The sequence below is a fragment of the Salvelinus fontinalis genome, chromosome 37 (genome assembly GCF_029448725.1).
Source record: "Salvelinus fontinalis isolate EN_2023a chromosome 37, ASM2944872v1, whole genome shotgun sequence".
NCBI lineage: Eukaryota > Metazoa > Chordata > Actinopteri > Salmoniformes > Salmonidae > Salvelinus > Salvelinus fontinalis.
The window spans coordinates 7,121,306-7,142,217 of NC_074701.1; the positions used below are offsets into that span (position 1 = coordinate 7,121,306).

The 20,912-nt window shown below is 42.1% G+C and overlaps 1 protein-coding gene across 1 annotated transcript in view; it reads left to right on the top strand.

Moving 5' to 3' along the window:
- The first annotated feature begins 9,250 nt into the window (after positions 1 to 9,250).
- LOC129836031 (lysyl oxidase homolog 4-like) overlaps positions 9,251 to 20,912 on the top strand; it is a 53,385-nt gene continuing 41,723 nt past the window's right edge. Inside the window, exons 1-4 of the mRNA XM_055901777.1 lie at positions 9,251 to 9,340; positions 10,484 to 10,828; positions 12,119 to 12,426; positions 12,738 to 12,952. Coding sequence (XP_055757752.1) covers positions 10,504 to 10,828; positions 12,119 to 12,426; positions 12,738 to 12,952 — 848 coding nt within the window. The 5' untranslated portion in view covers positions 9,251 to 9,340; positions 10,484 to 10,503. The remainder of the gene's footprint in view (positions 9,341 to 10,483; positions 10,829 to 12,118; positions 12,427 to 12,737; positions 12,953 to 20,912) is intronic.

Sequence of the window (20,912 nt, forward strand, 5' to 3'; positions counted from 1 at the left end):
TTTCAGCCTCTCAGTCAATTTTTCTGTTTTCTTCCTGCCGTTATGGTATACAGTGCATTCAGAACCCTTGAAAATGTCTTAATTTTGTAACGTTACAGCCTTATTCTAAAATGTATTTTTTTTAAAATATATATATATCATAAATCTACACACAATACCCTACAACGACAAAGCAAAAACAGGTTTTTAGAATGTTTAGCTGATTTATAAATAAAAAAATACATACCTTATTTACATAAATATTTGCTATGAGACTCTAAATTGAGCTCAGGGACCTGATGGTCACTCTGACAGATCTCCAGAGTTCCTCTGTGGAGATGTGAGAAACTTCCAGAAGGACAACCAACTCTGCAGCACTTTACCAATCAGGCCTTTATGGTAGAGTGGCCAGATGGAAGCCACTCAGTAAAAGTTACATGACAGCCCACTTGGAGTTTGCCAAAAGTCACCTAAAGGACTCTCAAACCATGATAAACAAGATTCTCAGGTCTGATGAAACCAAGATTGAACTATTTGGCCTGAATGCCAAGCGTCATGTCTAGAGGAAACCTGGCACCATCCCTATAGTGAAGCATGGTGGTGTCAGCATCATGCTGTGGGGATGTTTTTCAGCGGCAGGGACTGGGAGACTAGTCCGGATCGAGGAAAAGATGAACGGAGCAAAGTACAGGGAGATCCCAGGACAAGTCTCTGAATGTCCTTGGGTGGCCAAGCCAGAGTCCGGACTTGAACCCGATCAAACATCTCTGGAGAGACCTGAAAATAGCTGTGCAGCGACGCTCCCCATCAAACCTGAACTAGCTTGAAGGATCTGCAGAGAAGTTTGGAAGAAACTCCCCAAATACAGGTGTGCCAAGCTTGTAGAGTCATACCCAAGAAGACTCGAGGCTGTAATCGCTGACAAAGGTGCTTCAACAAAGTACTGAGTAAAAGGTCTCAATACTTATGTAAAGGTGATATTTCAGTTCTGTATTTTTTTAAATAAATGAGCAAAAATGTCTAAACCTGTTTTTGCTTTGTCATTATGGGGTATTGTGTGTAGATTGATGAGGGGAAAAAAATAATTTTATCAATTTTAGAATAAGGCTGTAAAGTAAAAAAAAAAAATGGTCTGAGGTCTGAACACTATCCGGATGCACTGTATGTTAACCAGTGGAGTCATCCTCCTCACATAAGTACACACCCTATTCTATTCACTGTATGTTAACCAGTGGAGTCATCCTCCTCACACAAGTACACACCCTATTCTATTCACTGTATGTTAACCAGTGGAGTCATCCTCCTCACATAAGTACACACTCTATTCTATTCACTGTATTCCTGGCACCGCACAACTGTCTTATTCTGGTTCATATTCTGCACTTGTGGTTATTTATCAACTATATCTAATATGGTTATGCAGACCACTGAAGGTAATTGTGCTTGTCTGTGTGGAGAGGTACAGTGAGGTGGAGAAAGCCATGCAACAGGTGCTGAAGATGGATAAAGACTGTGAGGAGGCTGTCAACGAACTCTTCAACTGCAGTCTTACAGCTTATGGTAAACAGACAGATGACTGATTATAGTTGGTTAGAAGTAAAATCAGCCCCGAAAAATTCCCTTTTGCAGGACCTTGTCTTTCAAAGATAATTCGTAAAAAATCCAAATAACTTCACAGATCTTCATTGTAAAGGGTTTAAACACTGTTTCCCATGCTTGTTCAATGAACCGTAAACAAATAATGAACATGCACTTGGGGAGCGGTCGTTAAGATACTAACGGTAGGCAATTAAGGTCACAGTTATGAAAACTTAGGACACTAAAGAGGCCTTTCTACTGACTGAAAAACACCAAAAGACAGATGCCCAGGGTCCCTGCTCATCTGCGTTACATGCCTTAGGCATGCTGCAAGGAGGCATGAGGACTGCAGATGTGGCCAGGGCAATAAATTGTATTGTCCGTACTGTGAGACTCCTAAGACAGCACTACAGGGAGACAGGACGGACAGCTGATCATCCTCGCAGTGGCAGACCACATGTAACAACACCTGTACAGGACCAGTACATCCGAACATCACACATGCACAATCCCTCCATCAGTGCTCAGACTGTCCGCAATATGCTGAGAGAGGCTGGACTAAGGGCTTGTAGGCCTGTTGTAAGGCAGGTCCTTACCAGACATCACCGGCAACAACGCCGCCTATCGGCACAAACCCACCGTCGCTGGACCAGACAGGACTGGCAAAAAGTGCACTTCACTTGACGAGTTGCGGTTTTGTCTCACCAGGGGTGATGGTCGGAGGAATGAGCATTATACCGAGGCCTGTACTCTGGAGTGGGATCGATTTGGAGGTGGAGGGTTCGTCATGGTGTGTCACAGCATCATCGGACTGAGCTTGTTGTCATTGCAGTCAATCTCAACACTGTGCGTTACAGGGAAGACTCCTCCCTAATGTGGTACCCTTCCTGCAGGCTCATCCTGACATGACCCTCCAGCATGACTGCCACCAGCCATATTGCTCGTTCTGTGCGTGATTTCCTGCAAAACAGGAATGTCAGTGTTCTGCCATGGCCAGCGAAGAGTCCGGATCTCAATCCCATTGAGCACGTCTGGGAACTGTTGGATCGGAGGGTTTGGGCCATTCCCCCCAGAAATATCCAGGAACATGCAGGTGCCTTGGTGGAAGAGTGGGGTAACATCTCACAGCAAGAACTGGAAAATCTGGAGCAGTCCATGAGGAGGAGATGCACTGCAGAACTTAATGCAGCTGGTGGCCACACCAGATACTGACTGTTACTTTTGATTTTGACCCCCCTCCTTTTTTCAGGGACACATCAGGGACACATTATTTCATTTCTGTTAGTCACATGTCTGTGGAACTTCTTCAGTTTATGTCTCAGTTGTTGAATCTTGTTATATACAAATATACAAAAATACAAATATTTATACGTTAAGTTTGCTGAAAATAAACGCAGTTGACAGTTGACGTTTCTTTTTTTGCTGAGTTTATTTTATGTTCGCAGAGTGTGGTTTAGCTTGCTTAACACCAGGGGGCGTAGTATAATCTATTAATACTAAACTCCACACAAACTGAAGGGAGAGTGAGCGTTTATATATACCTTGTGTATTTAGTTTTCCAGAAAAGGCATTGACATTTTGGTTTAAGTCACTCCTGTGACACTCACTAGCCTAATTCAGAGCTGCTGCTGATCAGATGGGCTATATGGTGGCCCTATCATCACACACAGAAGGAAGCTGAGAGGAAACGATGGAGGATTGTGTATGTATGTAAGCAAGATAAAAGCGTACGGTGGTTAGTATGCATGATGGAGGATGGATTGTGTGTGCGTGTGTGTGTTTGTAACAGATAATAGTTTATTGTGGTTAGTATGTGCGGTGGATGCAGTAAGGAGAATGTAACCACTAACCAGGTGGAGAAGGATAGACATACAGATTACAGTATTGTTAAAAGCATGGGGGAAATCAACTGCATGCCCTAATTCCAAAAATGTTTAAACAAAGGTGTGCGTGTGCATGCTTTCGTGTATCTGAAAGAGTGAGAGAGCATGTATTTCTGGCCTGCCTTGGCTGATTGTGGCTAAGGGCAGAGCAGGGCCGGGCTGCGTAATTAGAGAGGTGGAGATGGCGAGAGAGCTCAGCCACAGCAACTATACTCTTAAAGACTGTGTCTCTCGCTCACTCTTTCTCACTCTCACACACACACTCTTCAACCTCCTGTTCCAATCAGTAGGTCAGGCACATTAGCTACACATACACTGCTCACACAGTCAGTTCCTCTTTGTCTTCACAGATGTTTCTCTCTCTCTCTCTCTCTCTCGCTCCCTCTCTATCTCTCTCTCTCTCTCCCTCTTTACATATTTCTGAGCACCTCCAAGATGTATGATACCTACTAATGGTCTAGTTACTTTAGACAGAGACGAAAGTAGGGAGGATGGTCGGGGAGGATGGGTGGGCGTAATCTGTGACCGTCTAGCAATCCAAAGGTTGCATGTTCGAGTCACGTCGGCAACAACGGTAGCATTTTAGATAACCCTAACGCTTAATTCTAAACTTAACCCAATTCACCTAACTTGCTACCTAAATGACCTAACCTTTGTCATTGAAGTTATAACCTTTAATGTAAATTATCCTAACCATTGTTGTTAGTTCCCTTAACTGCTAACATAAATTCTTCCTGTAATTTTCCTTTGTTGTCACAGCGCAACAAGCAACCTGGTATCAGAGAAAGATGTATAATACCATACGTCCTCCAAAATGTATCATAAGTTATTTATCCAACTTGTAAGCTATTTTGCGACTAGGTAAGACATATGACACTACACATCCTATAAATCTTATGACATTTTACGACCGCTATTCCATTCATAATGTAACCTAACGTAACGTCATATATAATACGAAAGGTAGTGTCGCAGATTAACATACAGAGTAATACGAACTGCCCTGAGTCCCCGTTGCTCTGTGTCGTCCAGTGTGATCTCTCGCAGCCTTGCGTTGGGTTGTCCTTGCGTTATTTTGTCCTGTGTCATCCATCCAGTGTGATCTCTCTGATAGGGGCCTGTTCTTCCAGTGTGATCTCTCTGACAGGGGCCTGTTCTTCCAGTGTGATCTCTCTGACAGGGGCCTGTTCTTCCAGTGTGATCTCTCTGACAGGGGCCTGTTCTTCCAGTGTGATCTCTCTGACAGGGGCCTGTTCTTCCAGTGTTATCTCTCTGACAGGGGCCTGTTCTTCCAGTGTGATCTCTCTGACAGGGGCCTGTTCTTCCAGTGTGATCTCTCTGATAGAGGCCTGTTCTTCCAGTGTGATCTCTCTGATAGGGGCCTGTTCTTCCAGTGTGATCTCTCTGACAGGGGCCTGTTCTTCCAGTGTGATCTCTCTGACAGGGGCCTGTTCTTCCAGTGTTATCTCTCTGACAGGGGCCTGTTCTTCCAGTGTGATCTCTCTAACAGGGGCCTGTTCTTCCAGTGTGATCTCTCTGACAGGGGCCTGTTCTTCCAGTGTGATCTCTCTGACAGGGGCCTGTTCTTCCAGTGTTACCTCTCTGACAGGGGCCTGTTCTTCCAGTGTGATCTCTCTGACAGGGGCCTGTTCTTCCAGTGTGATCTCTCTGACAGGGGCCTGTTCTTCCAGTGTTACCTCTCTGACAGGGGCCTGTTCTTCCAGTGTGATCTCTCTAACAGGGGCCTGTTCTTCCAGTGTGATCTCTCTGACAGGGGCCTGTTCTTCCAGTGTGATCTCTCTGACAGGGGCCTGTTCTTCCAGTGTTACCTCTCTGACAGGGGCCTGTTCTTCCAGTGTGATCTCTCTGACAGGGGCCTGTTCTTCCAGTGTGATCTCTCTGACAGGGGCCTGTTCTTCCAGTGTGATCTCTCTGACAGGGGCCTGTTCTTCCAGTGTTACCTCTCTGACAGGGGCCTGTTCTTCCAGTGTTACCTCTCTGACAGGGGCCTGTTCTTCCAGTGTGATCTCTCTGACAGGGGCCTGTTCTTCCAGTGTGATCTCTCTGACAGGGGCCTGTTCTTCCAGTGGTTTTCAGGGATATAATATTTTAAACCTAACTTCTGTTTACCCTGAATAACAGAAGTGTGAACTCTTCTACGCCTGCTACACAGTGGTGTAAAGTACTAATGTAGCTTTTAGGGGTATCTGCACTTTACTTTACTTTTCTATTAAGATATCTTTACTTTTATTCAAGTTTGACAATTTAGTACTTTTTCAACCACTGCTGCTACGTTATTCCGGTGTTAGTTTACCAGCCACGCAGGGAGGGACCGCCACTCAAGCATCCAGTCTCACACACCCTGTTCCGGCCTCCCTGGCTGGCACAAACAACTAGATTGCTGGATCTAGATTCACACAGTCACAGGGACATGCATGCAGGCAGGCACGTGCACACACACACCCTACACTAGGCGGCATGTGGTCTTAGAATGAGGGTTTGCAGTTGATTTTTTCCCACGCATTCAATATTACTGTAATCTACGTTTATCTTTCTCCCCCTGGTTAGTGGTCTCCCTGCTGCATCCATCCTCCACCACACATCCTAACCACTGAGTTTTTATCTTTGACACACACACACACACACACACACACACACACACACACACACACACACACACACACACACACACACACACACACACACACACACACACACACATCAACTAAAACGGAATCAAAAATATACTGAACAAAAATATAAACTTAACATGCAACAATTTCATAGATTTTTACTGAGTTACAGTTCATATGAGGAAATCAGTTGGTTGAAATACATTCATAAGGCCCTAATCTATGGATTTCAAATGATTAGGATACAGATATGCATCTGTTAGTCACAGATACATAAAAAAAAATGGGCCTCAGGATCTCGTCACAGTATTTTTGTGCAATGAAATTGCCATCTATAAAATGCAATTGTGTTCATTGTCTGTAGCCCATACCATAACCCTACAGCCACCATGGGGCACTCTGTTCACAATGTTGACATCAGCAAACCGCTCACCCACACAACGCCATACATGTGGTTTGTGGTTGTGAGGCCGTTTGGACGTACTGCCAAATTCTCTAAAATTACATTGGAGGCGGCTTATGGTAGAGAAATGAACATTAAATTCTCTGGCAACAGCTCTGGTGGACATTCCTGCAGTCAGCATGCCAATTGCATGCTCTCTCAAAACTTGAGACATCTGTGGCATTGTGTTGTGTGACAAAATTGCACATTTTAGTGGCCTTTTATTGTCCCAGCACAAGGTGCACCTGTGTAATGATCATGCTGTTTAATCAGCTTCTTTATATTCCACACCTGTCAGGTGGATGGGTTATCTTGATAAAGGAGAAATGCTTACTAATAGGGATGTAAACATTTGTGCAAATAATTTGAGAGAAATAAGCTTTTTGTGCGTATAGAAACTTTCGGGGATCTTTTAATTCAGCTCATGAAACAAGGGACCATCAATTTACATTTTCCATTTATATTTTTGTTCAGTTTTCAGTAGATCACGGTTGTGTTCATTAGGGCACGCAATGGAAAATGTCTTAAAACGTTTTACAATGGAAACATACGTTTTATGTGTGAAATTTATATGAAAACATATCTGTTTTATAAATATTTTAGAAACCTGTAGAGCCATGATATCTGTGTCTACCTGTGAATTTACGGTCATCGCCGATGAGAATATGAATCCTATGAATACACCATGTCCTTCTCAAAATGGAGCTCTGAGGTTTGTGCTTGCACTGAAATACCTTTATCAACACAGCAGTCAAGGGCAGAATATTCCAGGTGGCTAATTCTGTAAGAAATCAAATAAACACCTTTCCAACAAGCAGACAAACAAACCTGGACACCTGGAGGAGGGACCAAATAGGCACCAAATAGAAGAACATTTACTGAAACAGGTAGGGACTGTGGGACTTCTTATCGGAAATGCCCAATAGGAAACACAAAAAACTTTTGTTTCCATTGCAAAAAGTTTTAAAACATTTTCCATTGCATGCCCTAATGAACACAACCGTGATCTACTGAACACTTAACTGATCCCAGAAAATACTAACTTGCTGTATTACATATAGAAGCCATAAAGACATACTGTACGTCATACATTGTAAGGGTGAAAGCTAAAATACAAATTAGTTCTAGAAAATATATATAATTTATGGGGGAAGACCAGAAGAATCCCTAACATATAGACACATGATGATTGACTGAACAATCCCCTGGAGACGTCTCCCTTGGAAACGACATGCATAGTCTTAGATACAGAAGATATAAGCCTACTACAATGTATAAAAGACAACAGCTGTGATTCCAATTATCTATCAAAACCTTGCAATTTGAAGTCAAAGGGTCAAACAGCTTTTTATTCTTCCTGCTTTATCAGGAAGTTGGGGCCACACTTAGGTAGTCCAACAGTGAAGTGAGGGCAAGTGACCTTAGAAATCCACCTCTCACGTATCACACGTTCCTCACTGCTGCTATACCCTCATCAATACTCCCATCTCTGACTACCACCCTTACACTAGCAGAGAGAGAGAGAGAGAGAGACAAGGAGGCTGGGCCTATTTTAAAACGCTGGTTTGCGGTTGGGCTCAACAAGGAAATATATACCCTGTGGTTTACTCAGCTTCTTTGGGATACTTGGAACTTGACATTTTGGAACTATTCCTGACATAGCAACTTCCTGTTGGTAGCATTTACACAACACACACACACACACAGACACACACAGACTTACATAATGTTGGCCTCCTCGAAGACTTGTTGTGTAAAACATTCTGGACCGAGGTTGTGTAAAGGCAACCGTCAGCCTATCAGAGAAGAGAATTTGATGGTGTCACTAGCAGAAACATGTGACTCTAAATGTGAATGATTTGATGATTAGGTTCATTCACTCATTTATTCATTCATTCATTAATTCATGACACATAATCAATCTTGAATGTACAGGACATATACACTCTCATGTTGAATTATGTGAATGGTTAAATTGATGAATAAATTCAAAGGACAGACACTGATTTTTCTTTCATGTGAAAGGTATTACCCCAGCATTTCATTATGTTTCTGTGATAAAAAGTTTGGCTTGTTTTTGACATTAAGATGGAATCCTATCTCTCCTCCCTGTGGAGACAACAGTACCGTGTTGTCAACACAGGACATGGAGGATGGAATACTTTTGCATTAGTTGAACCCATTTAAGAAGGCGTAGGACATCATTTACAGTCATTCCACCTGGATGTTTTTGTTTGGAAGATTACTCGGATCCACCCACTGTTGACTCTCCTCCCGTACTGCAGATTGTTATTTTATTCATGTAATCCATTGTGAAAAATCAAGGATACAAACTGAACTGTTTCATCACTTTACCGTTTATCAAGTGAGATTTGTCTCCCTGTGAGTTTATAGGAGATACAGTGGGCTGTGAGAAGAGACTTTATTTGTTACATGTGACTACATTTTAGCTCTATTGGTACAAGAGATTTGTGGGATTATGTACAACAGTGAAATTATACACAGAGAGTATCTGAAAACAGATCATTATTTCCCAACAGCACCATTTAAAATGCAAACACACCCCAAACTATGTTTATATTTAAATCAAAATGCAATTAAACAATTGTGTGTGTGTGTGTGTGTCAGCATTTCTGAGTGAGCAGGAAAATTCTTAAAACATGAGAGAGAGAAGAAATGTGGGAGGGAATGAGGGAGGCAGGAGAAGAAAGAGAAAGATTGACCAGAGACCTCATCTAGCAGGTACACTTACTTGTTCACTCAGTCACTCTCTCCTCTCCCGGTCTGGGACGTGTAACACTGCTGTGTCTGTAGCTTTCTAACAGGTGAGTCCACCCTCCTGCTCTTTTATTCTCATTTTATTCCCTTTTTATTCACCTTGCAGTGCTTTAGATGTATAATTCAAATACACATGTGAATAGAAATATATTAGTCTAGGTAACTTATGTTAAGTTTACATGTTGGCTTTTATCTGGTTGTGTCTTCTCATACAGGGATAATCAGGTAGTTAAACATGAGTGGTTGCTTGTTTCTGAATTAGTTGATTAAAGAATAAACGTGATTAGATTAACATCAACCTCATCAATTTTTAAAAATTACGTTTAATTCAAATGCGGAATTTTGTTCCAAATGTAATTATCATAATGTATGATAATAGCTCTATTCTGTATTCTGATATGTAATTACACAAAGAAAGTTATGGCTTCTGTGCAACTCAATGTGATCTAGTGTATTCTCATGTGTTTCTGAGGATACAGGGAATGTCTCAAACATTTTTGGAGTTATTTAGTCAATTTATAGTATTATGCAATGCTGTCCGTCCTTCTGTCTGCCTGCCTGTCTCTCCGTGTCTGTGTTGGGGTGAAATATGTTTCAATAGCTCCAGGGTGATACTTGTACATATCTGGGGCTGAAAAAACTTAAGAACTGAAATATTTCTAGACTAATTATATGTCTATGTGAAATGCAATCATAGTTCTCTGGTTGAACTTCAGATTTTAATGTCTGGAACTACAAAGAGTTTCATCATATCCTGCTCATATCAGACTGGTTTCTATCAGGTCCTCTATCATTGTATCTGTAAACTTTGGATTTAGCTAATTTTTATGTTGTTGAAATGTATTTTGAGAGCGAGAGAGAGAGACTAACCTGTCCACTTACCTGTAGCCTACCTGTCTCCCAGCTCTGAATAGGACAGAATAGGCCAACTCTGTCCAGATGATGTCAGTATTGTCCTGTTTGAAGATAGCCATCTCACTCTCTTACTCCCTTACAATTCCACTGCTGGTTATGAGCCCAAATAATGCCTCTTCTTTCAGGGTAGCAAATATTGAACTGGGATAAATTATCTCTCAATAAAATACGATTGATCATACTATCAAATCCACTCAACTAATAAACAACTGATTTCCTTCAGTCAATTATGTTGATGACTCTACTACCCAATTCTCTCTCTCTCTATCTCCTAGACGACACTCCATACACAGACATGATGCCTCGCATCTTCCTCATCTGCTTGAGTTCTCTGCTCCTCCTCCTCTTCCTCTCCTCCTCTGCGCTTTCGGAACCCCGCCGACGGTCGTCATCCTCACCACGCATCAGGACCGCGCGCGCTCCGGTTTCAAAGGTGCGCCTGGCGGGAAACTTCGCCCGGGGACTGAACGAGGGTCGCGTGGAAGTGCTTCACAACAGCACGTGGGGGACGGTGTGTGATGACGACGTGGATATCAACCTAGCCAAAGTCGTTTGCCGCGAGCTGGGCTTTCAGACCGGCATCACGTGGGCCCATAGTGCCAAATATGGAGAGGGTGTTGGTAAGCGTTCCAGAACAGTTGCTGCATTTTTGCAATGATCAAAATGTATCTTTATCATTAAAAGAAGACAGTCAGCTTCCATTCTTTTTATATGGCTGTCAGATGTTAAAGGGATAGTTCACCAAAATTACAAAATTTCACAAATTGCAAAATTACCCTGTAAGCAGTCTATGGACAACATATGACAGGAATACATGCTTTAATTTCCCTGTCACTATTTCCACATGCTAACGTTTTAGCATTTGTTGCACTAATCCCATTCAAGTCATTGGACCGATATTAGCATTTTTCACACATCATGTCCGAATCATTTGAAAGTATCCAACATTTAATGTGAAGCTTAACAAAGTCAGTTATAGATAATATGAACATGATGTGCAGAAAAAGCTCATATCGATCTGTCGGATTTGTGCCACAAATTCTAAAACGTTAGCATGTGGAAACAGAACCAGGGAAACTAAACCAAAGCATGGATTGCGGCCATTCCTCGTCCATAGACGGCTTACATGGTAAGGAAGCCAACGTATAATATAGTAATTTGGGTGAACTTTAATCCATAAGCCTATCTTTCCAATTCTGTGAAGAGGGTGCCTGCATTCTAACTAAAATTCCGTTCCAAAACCATTCAGTTTCTAAAGCACTTGACTTTTACTGGCAGGCATGATTAGTAAATAGATATTTCACAACAGCAGTAGCCTATCCCAGGATAGGATGGCAGTGCTAGACAGCTAGCCTAGCTACTGCCATGTCGCTTCACTCACCCTTCCCTTTAATTGTAATTTAAAGTTGGAAATAAAGCATGTCTATAAAACAAGGCAAGTGTAGCACATCCCTGGCAGAGCAAGGCTGTCATTACTCTAAAACAAATGCTCCTCTCAGGCCGTATATTGCCACGCCAGCCTGCCAGGCAGCGACTGTAATGAGGAGTGCAGTGAAGTCCCATACGTTTTCTTTGTATCTTTATGATGGTGGCAGGCTCAGCTCATTCACTGCAGGGTTATTTTGGTGATGTAATTGGTGATGTAAACGTGGGTGTTGGAGGCCTACAGAAGCTGGGGAGACAGACTCCCTAGTCCCACAGTTGCAACTTATTACTGTATATGGCATATTTACGGCACATTTTTTATCAAATTTGGCTATCAATTATTACATCAGTGAAGGAATTAATAAAGGTATGGATAATTAAATCAGTCAATCAATCAATCAGTAAATACTTTAATCCGTCCATCCATCCATCCATGACAAGTTGATGTCCATATCCAATAACAACCCTGTTTCCGCCGTCCCCAGGTCCTATCTGGATGGACAACGTGCGTTGTGACGGCACAGAGAAGACTGTGAAAAACTGTAAACATAACGGCTGGGGGGTCAATGATTGCAAGCACTCTGAGGACCTTGGCGTGGTCTGCAGTCCGGAGCGACGACTGGACCATGTCACGGGGTCACGTAATGGTCAGTCAGTGGCCCTGCGTCCGGATGTCAGCGTCTCGCCCCAGTGGCAAAGCATCCTGGCCAGCCGCAGTAACCCCCGACAGGCCCATCATGGGAACGGACACCCTCCAGAGAGGCCCAGCCCGAGACAGCACCACTACAACCCGGTAGGTAGCATTGCACCTTATACTCTCTATCCCTGCTACCTCTAGTAGTAACGTAGACGTAACCTGAGACAACATCTATACAACCTGGTAAGCAGCTACAGTGGGCACCACCAACTCTATGACTCTGGTACTTGCTAATGTCTGGTATTTGCTGATCAACCACCGATACTGCCAATGCCAATCAATTAACCAATCAATCTATATATTTACTGTCCCAGTTGGAATTTATTCGCTTAAGTCATTTGAATTTGAAAGAGTCCTTGATCAAACTTTTTTACAGCAAAGTTTTAAGAAATCCCCTCCCCCCTCAGTATTCCAGCAAGGTGCGTATCCAGGAGGTGCGTCTGCGGCCCATCCTGATGCACACTAAGAAGCGGGCCCTGATCACTGAGGGCGTGGTGGAAGTAAAGCATGCTGGGAGATGGAGGCAGGTGTGTGACCTGGGCTGGAACCTCAACAGCAGCAGAGTGGTGTGTGGAATGCTGGGGTTCCCTGAGGCAGAACTACACAACGAAAGAACATACAAGTAAATAACCCACTCCATTCAGCCCTCAGATCTGCAGATTCAAAGATTCAGAGTGTTTAACAGTCACATGTTCAAGGTTACAGGTGTGATTGTTGTTCAGATTCAGAGTGTTTAACAGTCACATGTTCAGGGTTACAGGTGTGATTGTTGTTCAGATTCAGAGTGTTTAATAGTCACATGTTCAGGGTTACAGGTGGGATTGCAGGGTACAGTGAGCTCCAACATCTAGGACTAAGGGAAATGTATATATATATATATATATATTTTTTTTTAAATCTAACTATTATTTAACTAGGCAAGTCAGTTAAGAACACATTCTTATTTACAATGACAGCCTAGGAACAGTGGGTTAACTGCCTTGTTCAGCGGCAAAACGATAGATTTTTACCTTGTCAGCTCAGGGATTCGATCTAGCAACCTTTCAGGTACTGGCCCAACGCTCTAACCACTAGGCTCTAACCACTAGGCTACCTGCCACCCCAAAATAATGGAAATGGTAATAATAAAAAAACAATAGAAATAGAAATAGCACTATATACATCATAAGGACTGTAGCAGTGATGGATGTTCATTGGGGTGGAGGCAGAGTAAAGACTGATGAGGGAGTGGGGAGAATGACCATAGCAAATAGTTGGAAGGTGTAGGGGGTGGGGAGAATGACCATAGCAAATAGTTGGAAGGTGTAGGGAGTGGTTTTCGGACAGGGCTGAGCTTTTGTCCGGATGTACATGTCCTCATGTGTATGGTATCCATATTAGGAAGTCTCTCAGTTGTCAGACAAAACATCCTCAGTTGTCAGACTGACTCACTCACTCACTGACACACTGACTCACTCACTCACTCACTCACTCACTGACACACTGACTCACTCACTCACTCACTCACTCACTCACTCACTCACTCACTCACTCACTCACTCACTCACTCACTCACTCACTGACTCACTGACTCACCAACCTAACTGTACTTCCTCTGACCCTGTGGAAAACGGTGATATTAGGACGGTTTAGCTTAGAACCGAGGGAGAACCACACATTAGCACGACTATTTCTGTCCCATCATGAATGAAAGTCCTCTGTCCAGACTTTTATGGACATCCTACTGTAATTGTCCTGTGTGACTCAAAGTTGAGACATTCATTCTCCATATAGGCTGCAGCTACTGTAGCTAGCCCCGTGTGTGCGTGTGCGTGCGTGTACGTGTGTACGTGTGACTGAATTGAGAATAACATCTGTTCTGATTCCTGTATCTGTTTAAAGAGAGAGCTACTGTTTTAGCCGGTTAATTTCCTCACTAGACCTTTCCCTGTCATGTTACATTCAAGTGAGGGGAGTTTCAAGACCGGATTGGTACATTTTCAGAAGTGATTAATTCCAATGAGATATTTAGCTCCATAATGGCACCGTGGAAGACAGAGGCCCTACCTAGGCTCATAGCCAGTATAGTGGAATTGTAAGGGAGACGAGAGAGAAACAGGACAAGGTTGGTGTAGTCTGAAGGACTTAGCCTGAAGAATTCACAGGCAGTTGAATTCTGTTGGCCTCTTGTTTTTAAACCTGTGAAGTCACAGAAACAATGTTCAAAAAAGGAAGAATGAAAAAAAGGAAAAAAGATGACAACAGAAGAAGAAGAAAAATAAAGTAGGGAATAAATAAATAGACTGAGAGGTGGATATATTCAGGAGTATTTGTCTGTTTGTTTTAACAAGTGCATGTGGTCCAATGGCCGTGTCTGAAATCTGTCTTGCCTATAGGCTACTTACTAAAACTGCATACTGTGTACTTATTATTGTACGGGACATTTACATTATAGTCATTTAGTTGACGCTCTTATCCAGAGAGACTTACAGGCGCAATTAGGGTTAAGTGCCTTGTTCGCCAGATTTTTTTCACCTAGTCAGCTCGGGAATTCAAACCAGCGACCTTTCGGTTACTGGCACCACCCCTTCTTTACTGCTAGGCTACCAACCGCCCATAATACGCCCATCATACTATTTAGTATTTAGAACATACTGTTTAGTGAAAATGTATGCAGTAAACAACAAATATCAACTTACTAGACTCACCTATACTGAGAATGCGTCATTTAATGCATAATTGTGTTGTTTCCCGCCATTCGTTCATCTGGGTTCAGCTTGTCACCTCAGTTAATTATAGGCTGCTGTCAAACACACATGGATCTGACAAGACGACTCTTCCTCAATAGTGTTCAGATTATTCTACTACATGAAAAGCCTAAATAAGTATGACATCAAGACATTTAAATCATACAACATTTTCGAAATATCAAATACTATAAAACATTCTATTTTTAAATGCCCAATATGCCTACTTTTTAGAACGCAAGTACGGGTATTTGGCCATTATCTTTTCAGAGTTCAAACCGCCAGTTTGTTTTTCTGTCAGTATGTTTCATTCTCAGTTTAGTAAATTACAAGCAGTTTGGGACGGCAGTGGTTGCTTCTATTTAAATTCAGTTGGGTCTCTGTGTCCTAGGGTTGACCTGGTGTTGTGTTCCGAAGGGACAAACAGGAGAACACATCTGGAAACACACAACAAAAAGGGACTTTCTCATTGGCTATATTCCATCGGTTTCAAAGCGTTTTCTTTAATTTTGTGCCTACTGAACGGTACCCCAGTGTTTGTGTGCCTGCTGGTCCAGCTGGTGAAAGCTTTCGCCCTGGCACCACATCACTCTGATATGACCCAGAAAGGCCAGATCATTTTTTTACCTCAGATTAGACAGTTAGTCATGTTCAAAGTCTGTATAGTTTATTAAGGCCAGTTTTGCTCTTTTAAAGTTTTGTTCTCATGGATTTTATTAGTATTTTAGTCCTGGTTGGTTGATAATTTAAGACACTACAGTTTTTATGTATAGCCCAATATCCCACATCCTAAAATAGAATGAGTGATTGACTGATGGTTGGTTGATTGATTTTAACATGGCTTAAAGGTGCAGTCTGTAACTTGTAGTATTTTCACATTCGTCCAAGAACCTAAATGAAAATATAATTTATTTTACAGAAAATTAAAGTTACTGTATTCCTAACCCAGTAGAACCCAATTAGGACTGGCATGACCTGGCATGAATGGACCTACAGTAGCTTGTTCAGACAGTCTCTGGTCCATTCTTAGAAAGCTCAAACGAGACCAGAGCATATGGCTCCTGTCACCTCCTGGCTCTTGTCCATGTCTACTGGTCTGGATGAGACCCTGGAGATGTTGTAATTGTAGGTTGGGCAGTACTGAGGCTCTCCAGGTTTCTGCCCTGCTTGCCGCCAGAGAAAAAAACACCCCAATTATAGCTGTGTGTGTGTGTGTGTGTGTGTGTCTGTCTGTCTGTTGATGGCTGTAAGTGTGTGTGTGTATGCATGCATCCTTTGTGTGTGTGAATGTGTGTATCGTTCATGTGTGTGTGTGTGTGTGTGTGTGTGTGTGTGTGTGTGTGTGTGTGTGTGTGTGTGTGTGTGTGTGTGTGTGTGTGTGTGTGTGTGTGTGTGTGTGTGTGTGTGTGTGTGTGTGTGTGTGTGTGTGTGTGTGTGTGTGTGTGTGTGCGTGTGTGCGCATCGTTCATGTGTGTGTGTCTGTGTGTGTGAAGAACAGTGTGTAGGACTGAGCCACTCTGACTACCCAGGGTTTTCTACTGTCTCCAATTATAGCCTGGGCCCAGCTGTGGCCCCGCTGTGTCAGCAACTGTCTGTCTCTCTCTGTCACCGTGGAGATTATAGGTCCTACAATTGATTAATTGCGCTTCAGCCCAGATGAGGGGGTATCATTTTCCTTAGGGTGACATGTTTTGTAACCAATTCAGTCTCGGTTGGTGTCTCAGATCAGAGAAACCTGAGGGATCTAATGTGAGCTTGTCTCTAATTTATATTGCTTCTTTTGATTTATTCAGGACTATGTATGGCGGGCGGCTGTGCTTTATGTGGTGGTGGAGAAGCGTTTAACCGTGGTTGTCAGCCCAAGCTGTAATTCATTCAGTTGTGTTTTGGCTGACATTTTTTATTGCATGTTCTGTACTTGCATAAGAGATCGTCCATAGCCAAGTAGGAGCTCACAGGCTATCATCTCTGATCCCATAGAAAGAGGATCATCCATGAAAGGAGGAAACACTATGCAACTCTGCAACTTCATCTGGACAACTCAAAGCTGTGGATCTAAGATCGATGGTTCCCAGTAATCACTATCCTGACAAAGACATTTGGTGTTTAAAGTGGTTGCTATTCATATCCGGGGTTCAAACATTGCATGGGGTACTCCTCTTCTTCTGGCACTGCAGGGTAACGGAGGAAGATACTGGAGAGGGAGAGAGAGCGAGAGAGAGAGGTGAAGGAGGAGAGAAAGTGGTAAAGCGGTAAGGAAAGCAAGGGAGTGTGACGGTGATGAAAAAATAAACAGCAGGGTGATTGTTGTCGTTTAGCAACAGGGGTGGGTCCCCCTATAATTAGCCTCTCTCTCTCTCTCTCTCTCTCTCTCTCTCTCTCTCTCTCTCTCTCTGTAAACGAGGGGTAGAGCCTGTAACACGCTGATTATACAGGCAGACTGGGGTTTCTGGGAAGGTGAACCGTTAAACACATTTAAACACATACCATTACAGAGTCAGAGGTGTAGTGAACAGTAGTTCTGTTTTCTCAACCCACCTGCTCAATATCTGTGTTCATACAAGTGTTCATAATATACACTGGCTAGCTAACTAACATTTGTACAATCGTATTAGAGAAAGAGGGATGTGCACCCTAAATACCTTCAGAAAGTATTCACACTCCTTGACTTTTTCCACATTTTGTTGTGTTACAGCCTCAATTTAAAATGGATTCAAAAGAGATTTTGTGTTACTGGCCAGCACACAATACACCATAATGTCAAACTGGTATTATGTTTAAAAAAAATGAAAAGCTGAAATGTCTTGAGTCAATAAGTATTCAATCCCTTTGTTATTGCAACCATAAATAAAATGTGCTTAAAAAGTCACATAATAATCAAATCAAATCAATTTATATAGCCCTTCTAACATCAGCTGATATCTCAAAGTGATGTATGGAATGCAGGTGTAGAAGCACGGTGGCTAGGAAAAACTCCCTAGAAAGGCCAAAACCTAGTAAGAAACCTAAAGAGGAACCAGGCTATGAGGGGTGGCCAGTCCTCTTCTGTCTGTGGCGGGTGGAGATTATAACAGAACATGGCCAAGATGTTCAAATGTTCATAAATGACCAGCATGGTCAAATAATAATAATCACAGTAGTTGTCGAGGGTGCAGCAAGTCAGCACCTCAGAAGTAAATGTCAGTTGGCTTTTCATAGCCGATCATTAAGAGTATCTCTACCGCTCCTGCTGTCTCTAGAGAGTTGAAAACAGCAGGTCTGGGACAGGTAGAACGTCCGGTGAACAGGTCAGAGTTCCATAGCCGCAGGCAGAACAGTTGAAACTGGAGCTGCAGCATGGCCAGGTGTACTGGGGACAGCAAGGAGTCATCATGCCAGGTAGTCCTGAGGCATGGTCCTAGGGCTCAGGTCCTCCGAGAGAGAGAAAGAAAGAGAGAAAGAGAGAATTAGAGAGAGCATACTTAAATTCACACAGGACACATAATAAGTTGCATGGACTCACTCGTTGTGCAATAATAGTGTTTAATATGATTATTGAATGACTACCTCATCTCTGTACCCCACAATACAATTATCTGTAAGGTCCCTCAGTCGAGCACTGATTTTCAAACACAGATTTAACCACAAAGACCAGGGAGGTTTTCCAATGCCTCGCAAAGAAGAGCACCTATTGGTAGATGGGTAAAAATTAAAAACAGCAGACGTTGAATACCCCTTTGAGCATGGTGAAGTTATAAATTACACTTTGGGTGGTGTTTCAATACATCCAGTCACTACAAAGACACAGGCGTCCTTCCTAACTCAGTTGCCGGAGAGGAAGGAAACCGCTCAGGGATTTCACCGTGAGGCAATGGTGATTTTAAAACAGTTACAGAGTTGAATGGCTGTGATAGGAGAAAACTGAGGATGGATCAACAACATTGTAGTTTCTCCACAATACTAACATATTGTGAAAAGACGGAAGCCTGTACATGCATCCTTTTTGCAATAAGGTGCTAAATTAAAACTGCTAAAAAATTGGGCAAAGTAATAAACTTTATGTCCTGAATATAAAGTGTCATGTTTGGGGAAAATCCATCACAACACACCACTGTTCATATTTTCAAGCTTGGTGATGGATGCATCATGTTATGGGTATGCTTTTCATTGGCAAGGACTAGGACGTTTTTTAAGGATAAAAATAAACGGAATAGAGCTAAGCACAGGCAAAATTCTAGAGGAAAATCTGGTTCAGTCTGCTTTCCAACAGACAGTGGGAAACAAATTCACCTTTCAGCAGGACAATAACCTAAAACACAAGGCCAAAAGGACGTAGACGTAAAGGTAAAGTAAAGGTAATGGCGGACTGAACGAAGTTATGTAGAGCACCTCAAGATAAAACATAATATTCGAAATATCTGCTAAATAGACTAAAATATTAGCACTACATAATCTGGTGAGTGATAAACCTTCAATCTGGATAATAACACAAAACAAATCCTAAGACTAGAGACATTTATCGACAAATATTACGAACACAGACAACAACCAAACATGACGGAGAATAAGACAGGGGAACCGTTTACAAAACGCAAGCGAGATTCTTCGACAGATACTGACGATTTAATATTCTCACCACCGGGAATGGTAAAGGTCGAAACTGATCTGTTAAAATCAATAAATGACAAACTGGGTTTACTTGAATTACTTAGTAAGGATATAAAAGAGTTAAAGGCAAGCCTAGAGATGAGTGATGAAAAAGCTGCGACATTGGAGAAGGAAACACACGCGCTAAAAGGGACAGTCAATAAGATTCAAACCGAAATGAATGGAATTAAAAAAGAGAACATCGTTCTGAAAGAAGCCTTACTGGAGATTCAAACTAGATCCATGAGAGAGAATTTGGTACTTACAGGTATCCAAGAAAAAGAAGGAGAAGTTCCTGAATCTATAGTTAGAGAGTTCCTCCGTACAGCGCTTCAGATTCCATGCGAAGTTGTCGACAAAATCCAACTTGAACGTGTTCACCGCTTCGGACAGAGAGGGCAGAGGTACGAACGCCCAATCGTTGCAAAATTTGCTTCATTTAAAGATAAAATAATGGTTAAAAGCCTAGGTAAAAGACTTGCTGGGACCAACATTGGCATGAATGATCAGTTTCCGAAAGAAATTGCAGAACGGCGCAAAGTTCTGTATCCAATTTTCAAAGAAAACAGATTAAAAGCGAAACGAGTAGCTCTCGTCGTTGATAAACTATATATTGATAACCAGTTGTTCAGAGACACAAAGAATAGTCCATGGTTATTTTAAAATTTACAAAATTCTCATAGACGAGGAAAATAAACACAATTCAAGCCCGGTTACTGATTGTAACAATACAACAAAAAATATAGCTTTTTTATAAATCTTCACATATAACTAATTGAACACACAAGCACTATTTTTACACAGTGAAGATAAAAACTAAGTAAACAGAAGGCACAGTATGTGTGGATGGTATGGTTTGTGTTTATTTTATTTTTTATCTTATTTGTTATGTTTGGAAAGTTGAGTGAGTGAGTAATGAAATGGTTGCATATCCCAGAGCCAATGTATTGCTGTGAGCCGGGTATGAGAGGGCTTTCAATGTTGTTCAGATGATGGATATACTTTTATAATGAATTATACGTCTTATTTATTTATTGTCCTATCATGGAAAACTACATTTTTTTTATCTTAATAAATTATATCTAATTATTATCCTATTTTAATGGTACTGTCTATGGCCCTATACCCTAGACACCCACCTGAATGACCCAGATATTAAGGAGAAGTCCCTAACTGTTTTATGTGCTCGCTGTAAGCGGTCTATATGCAGCTAAAATGAGGTCAGAGACC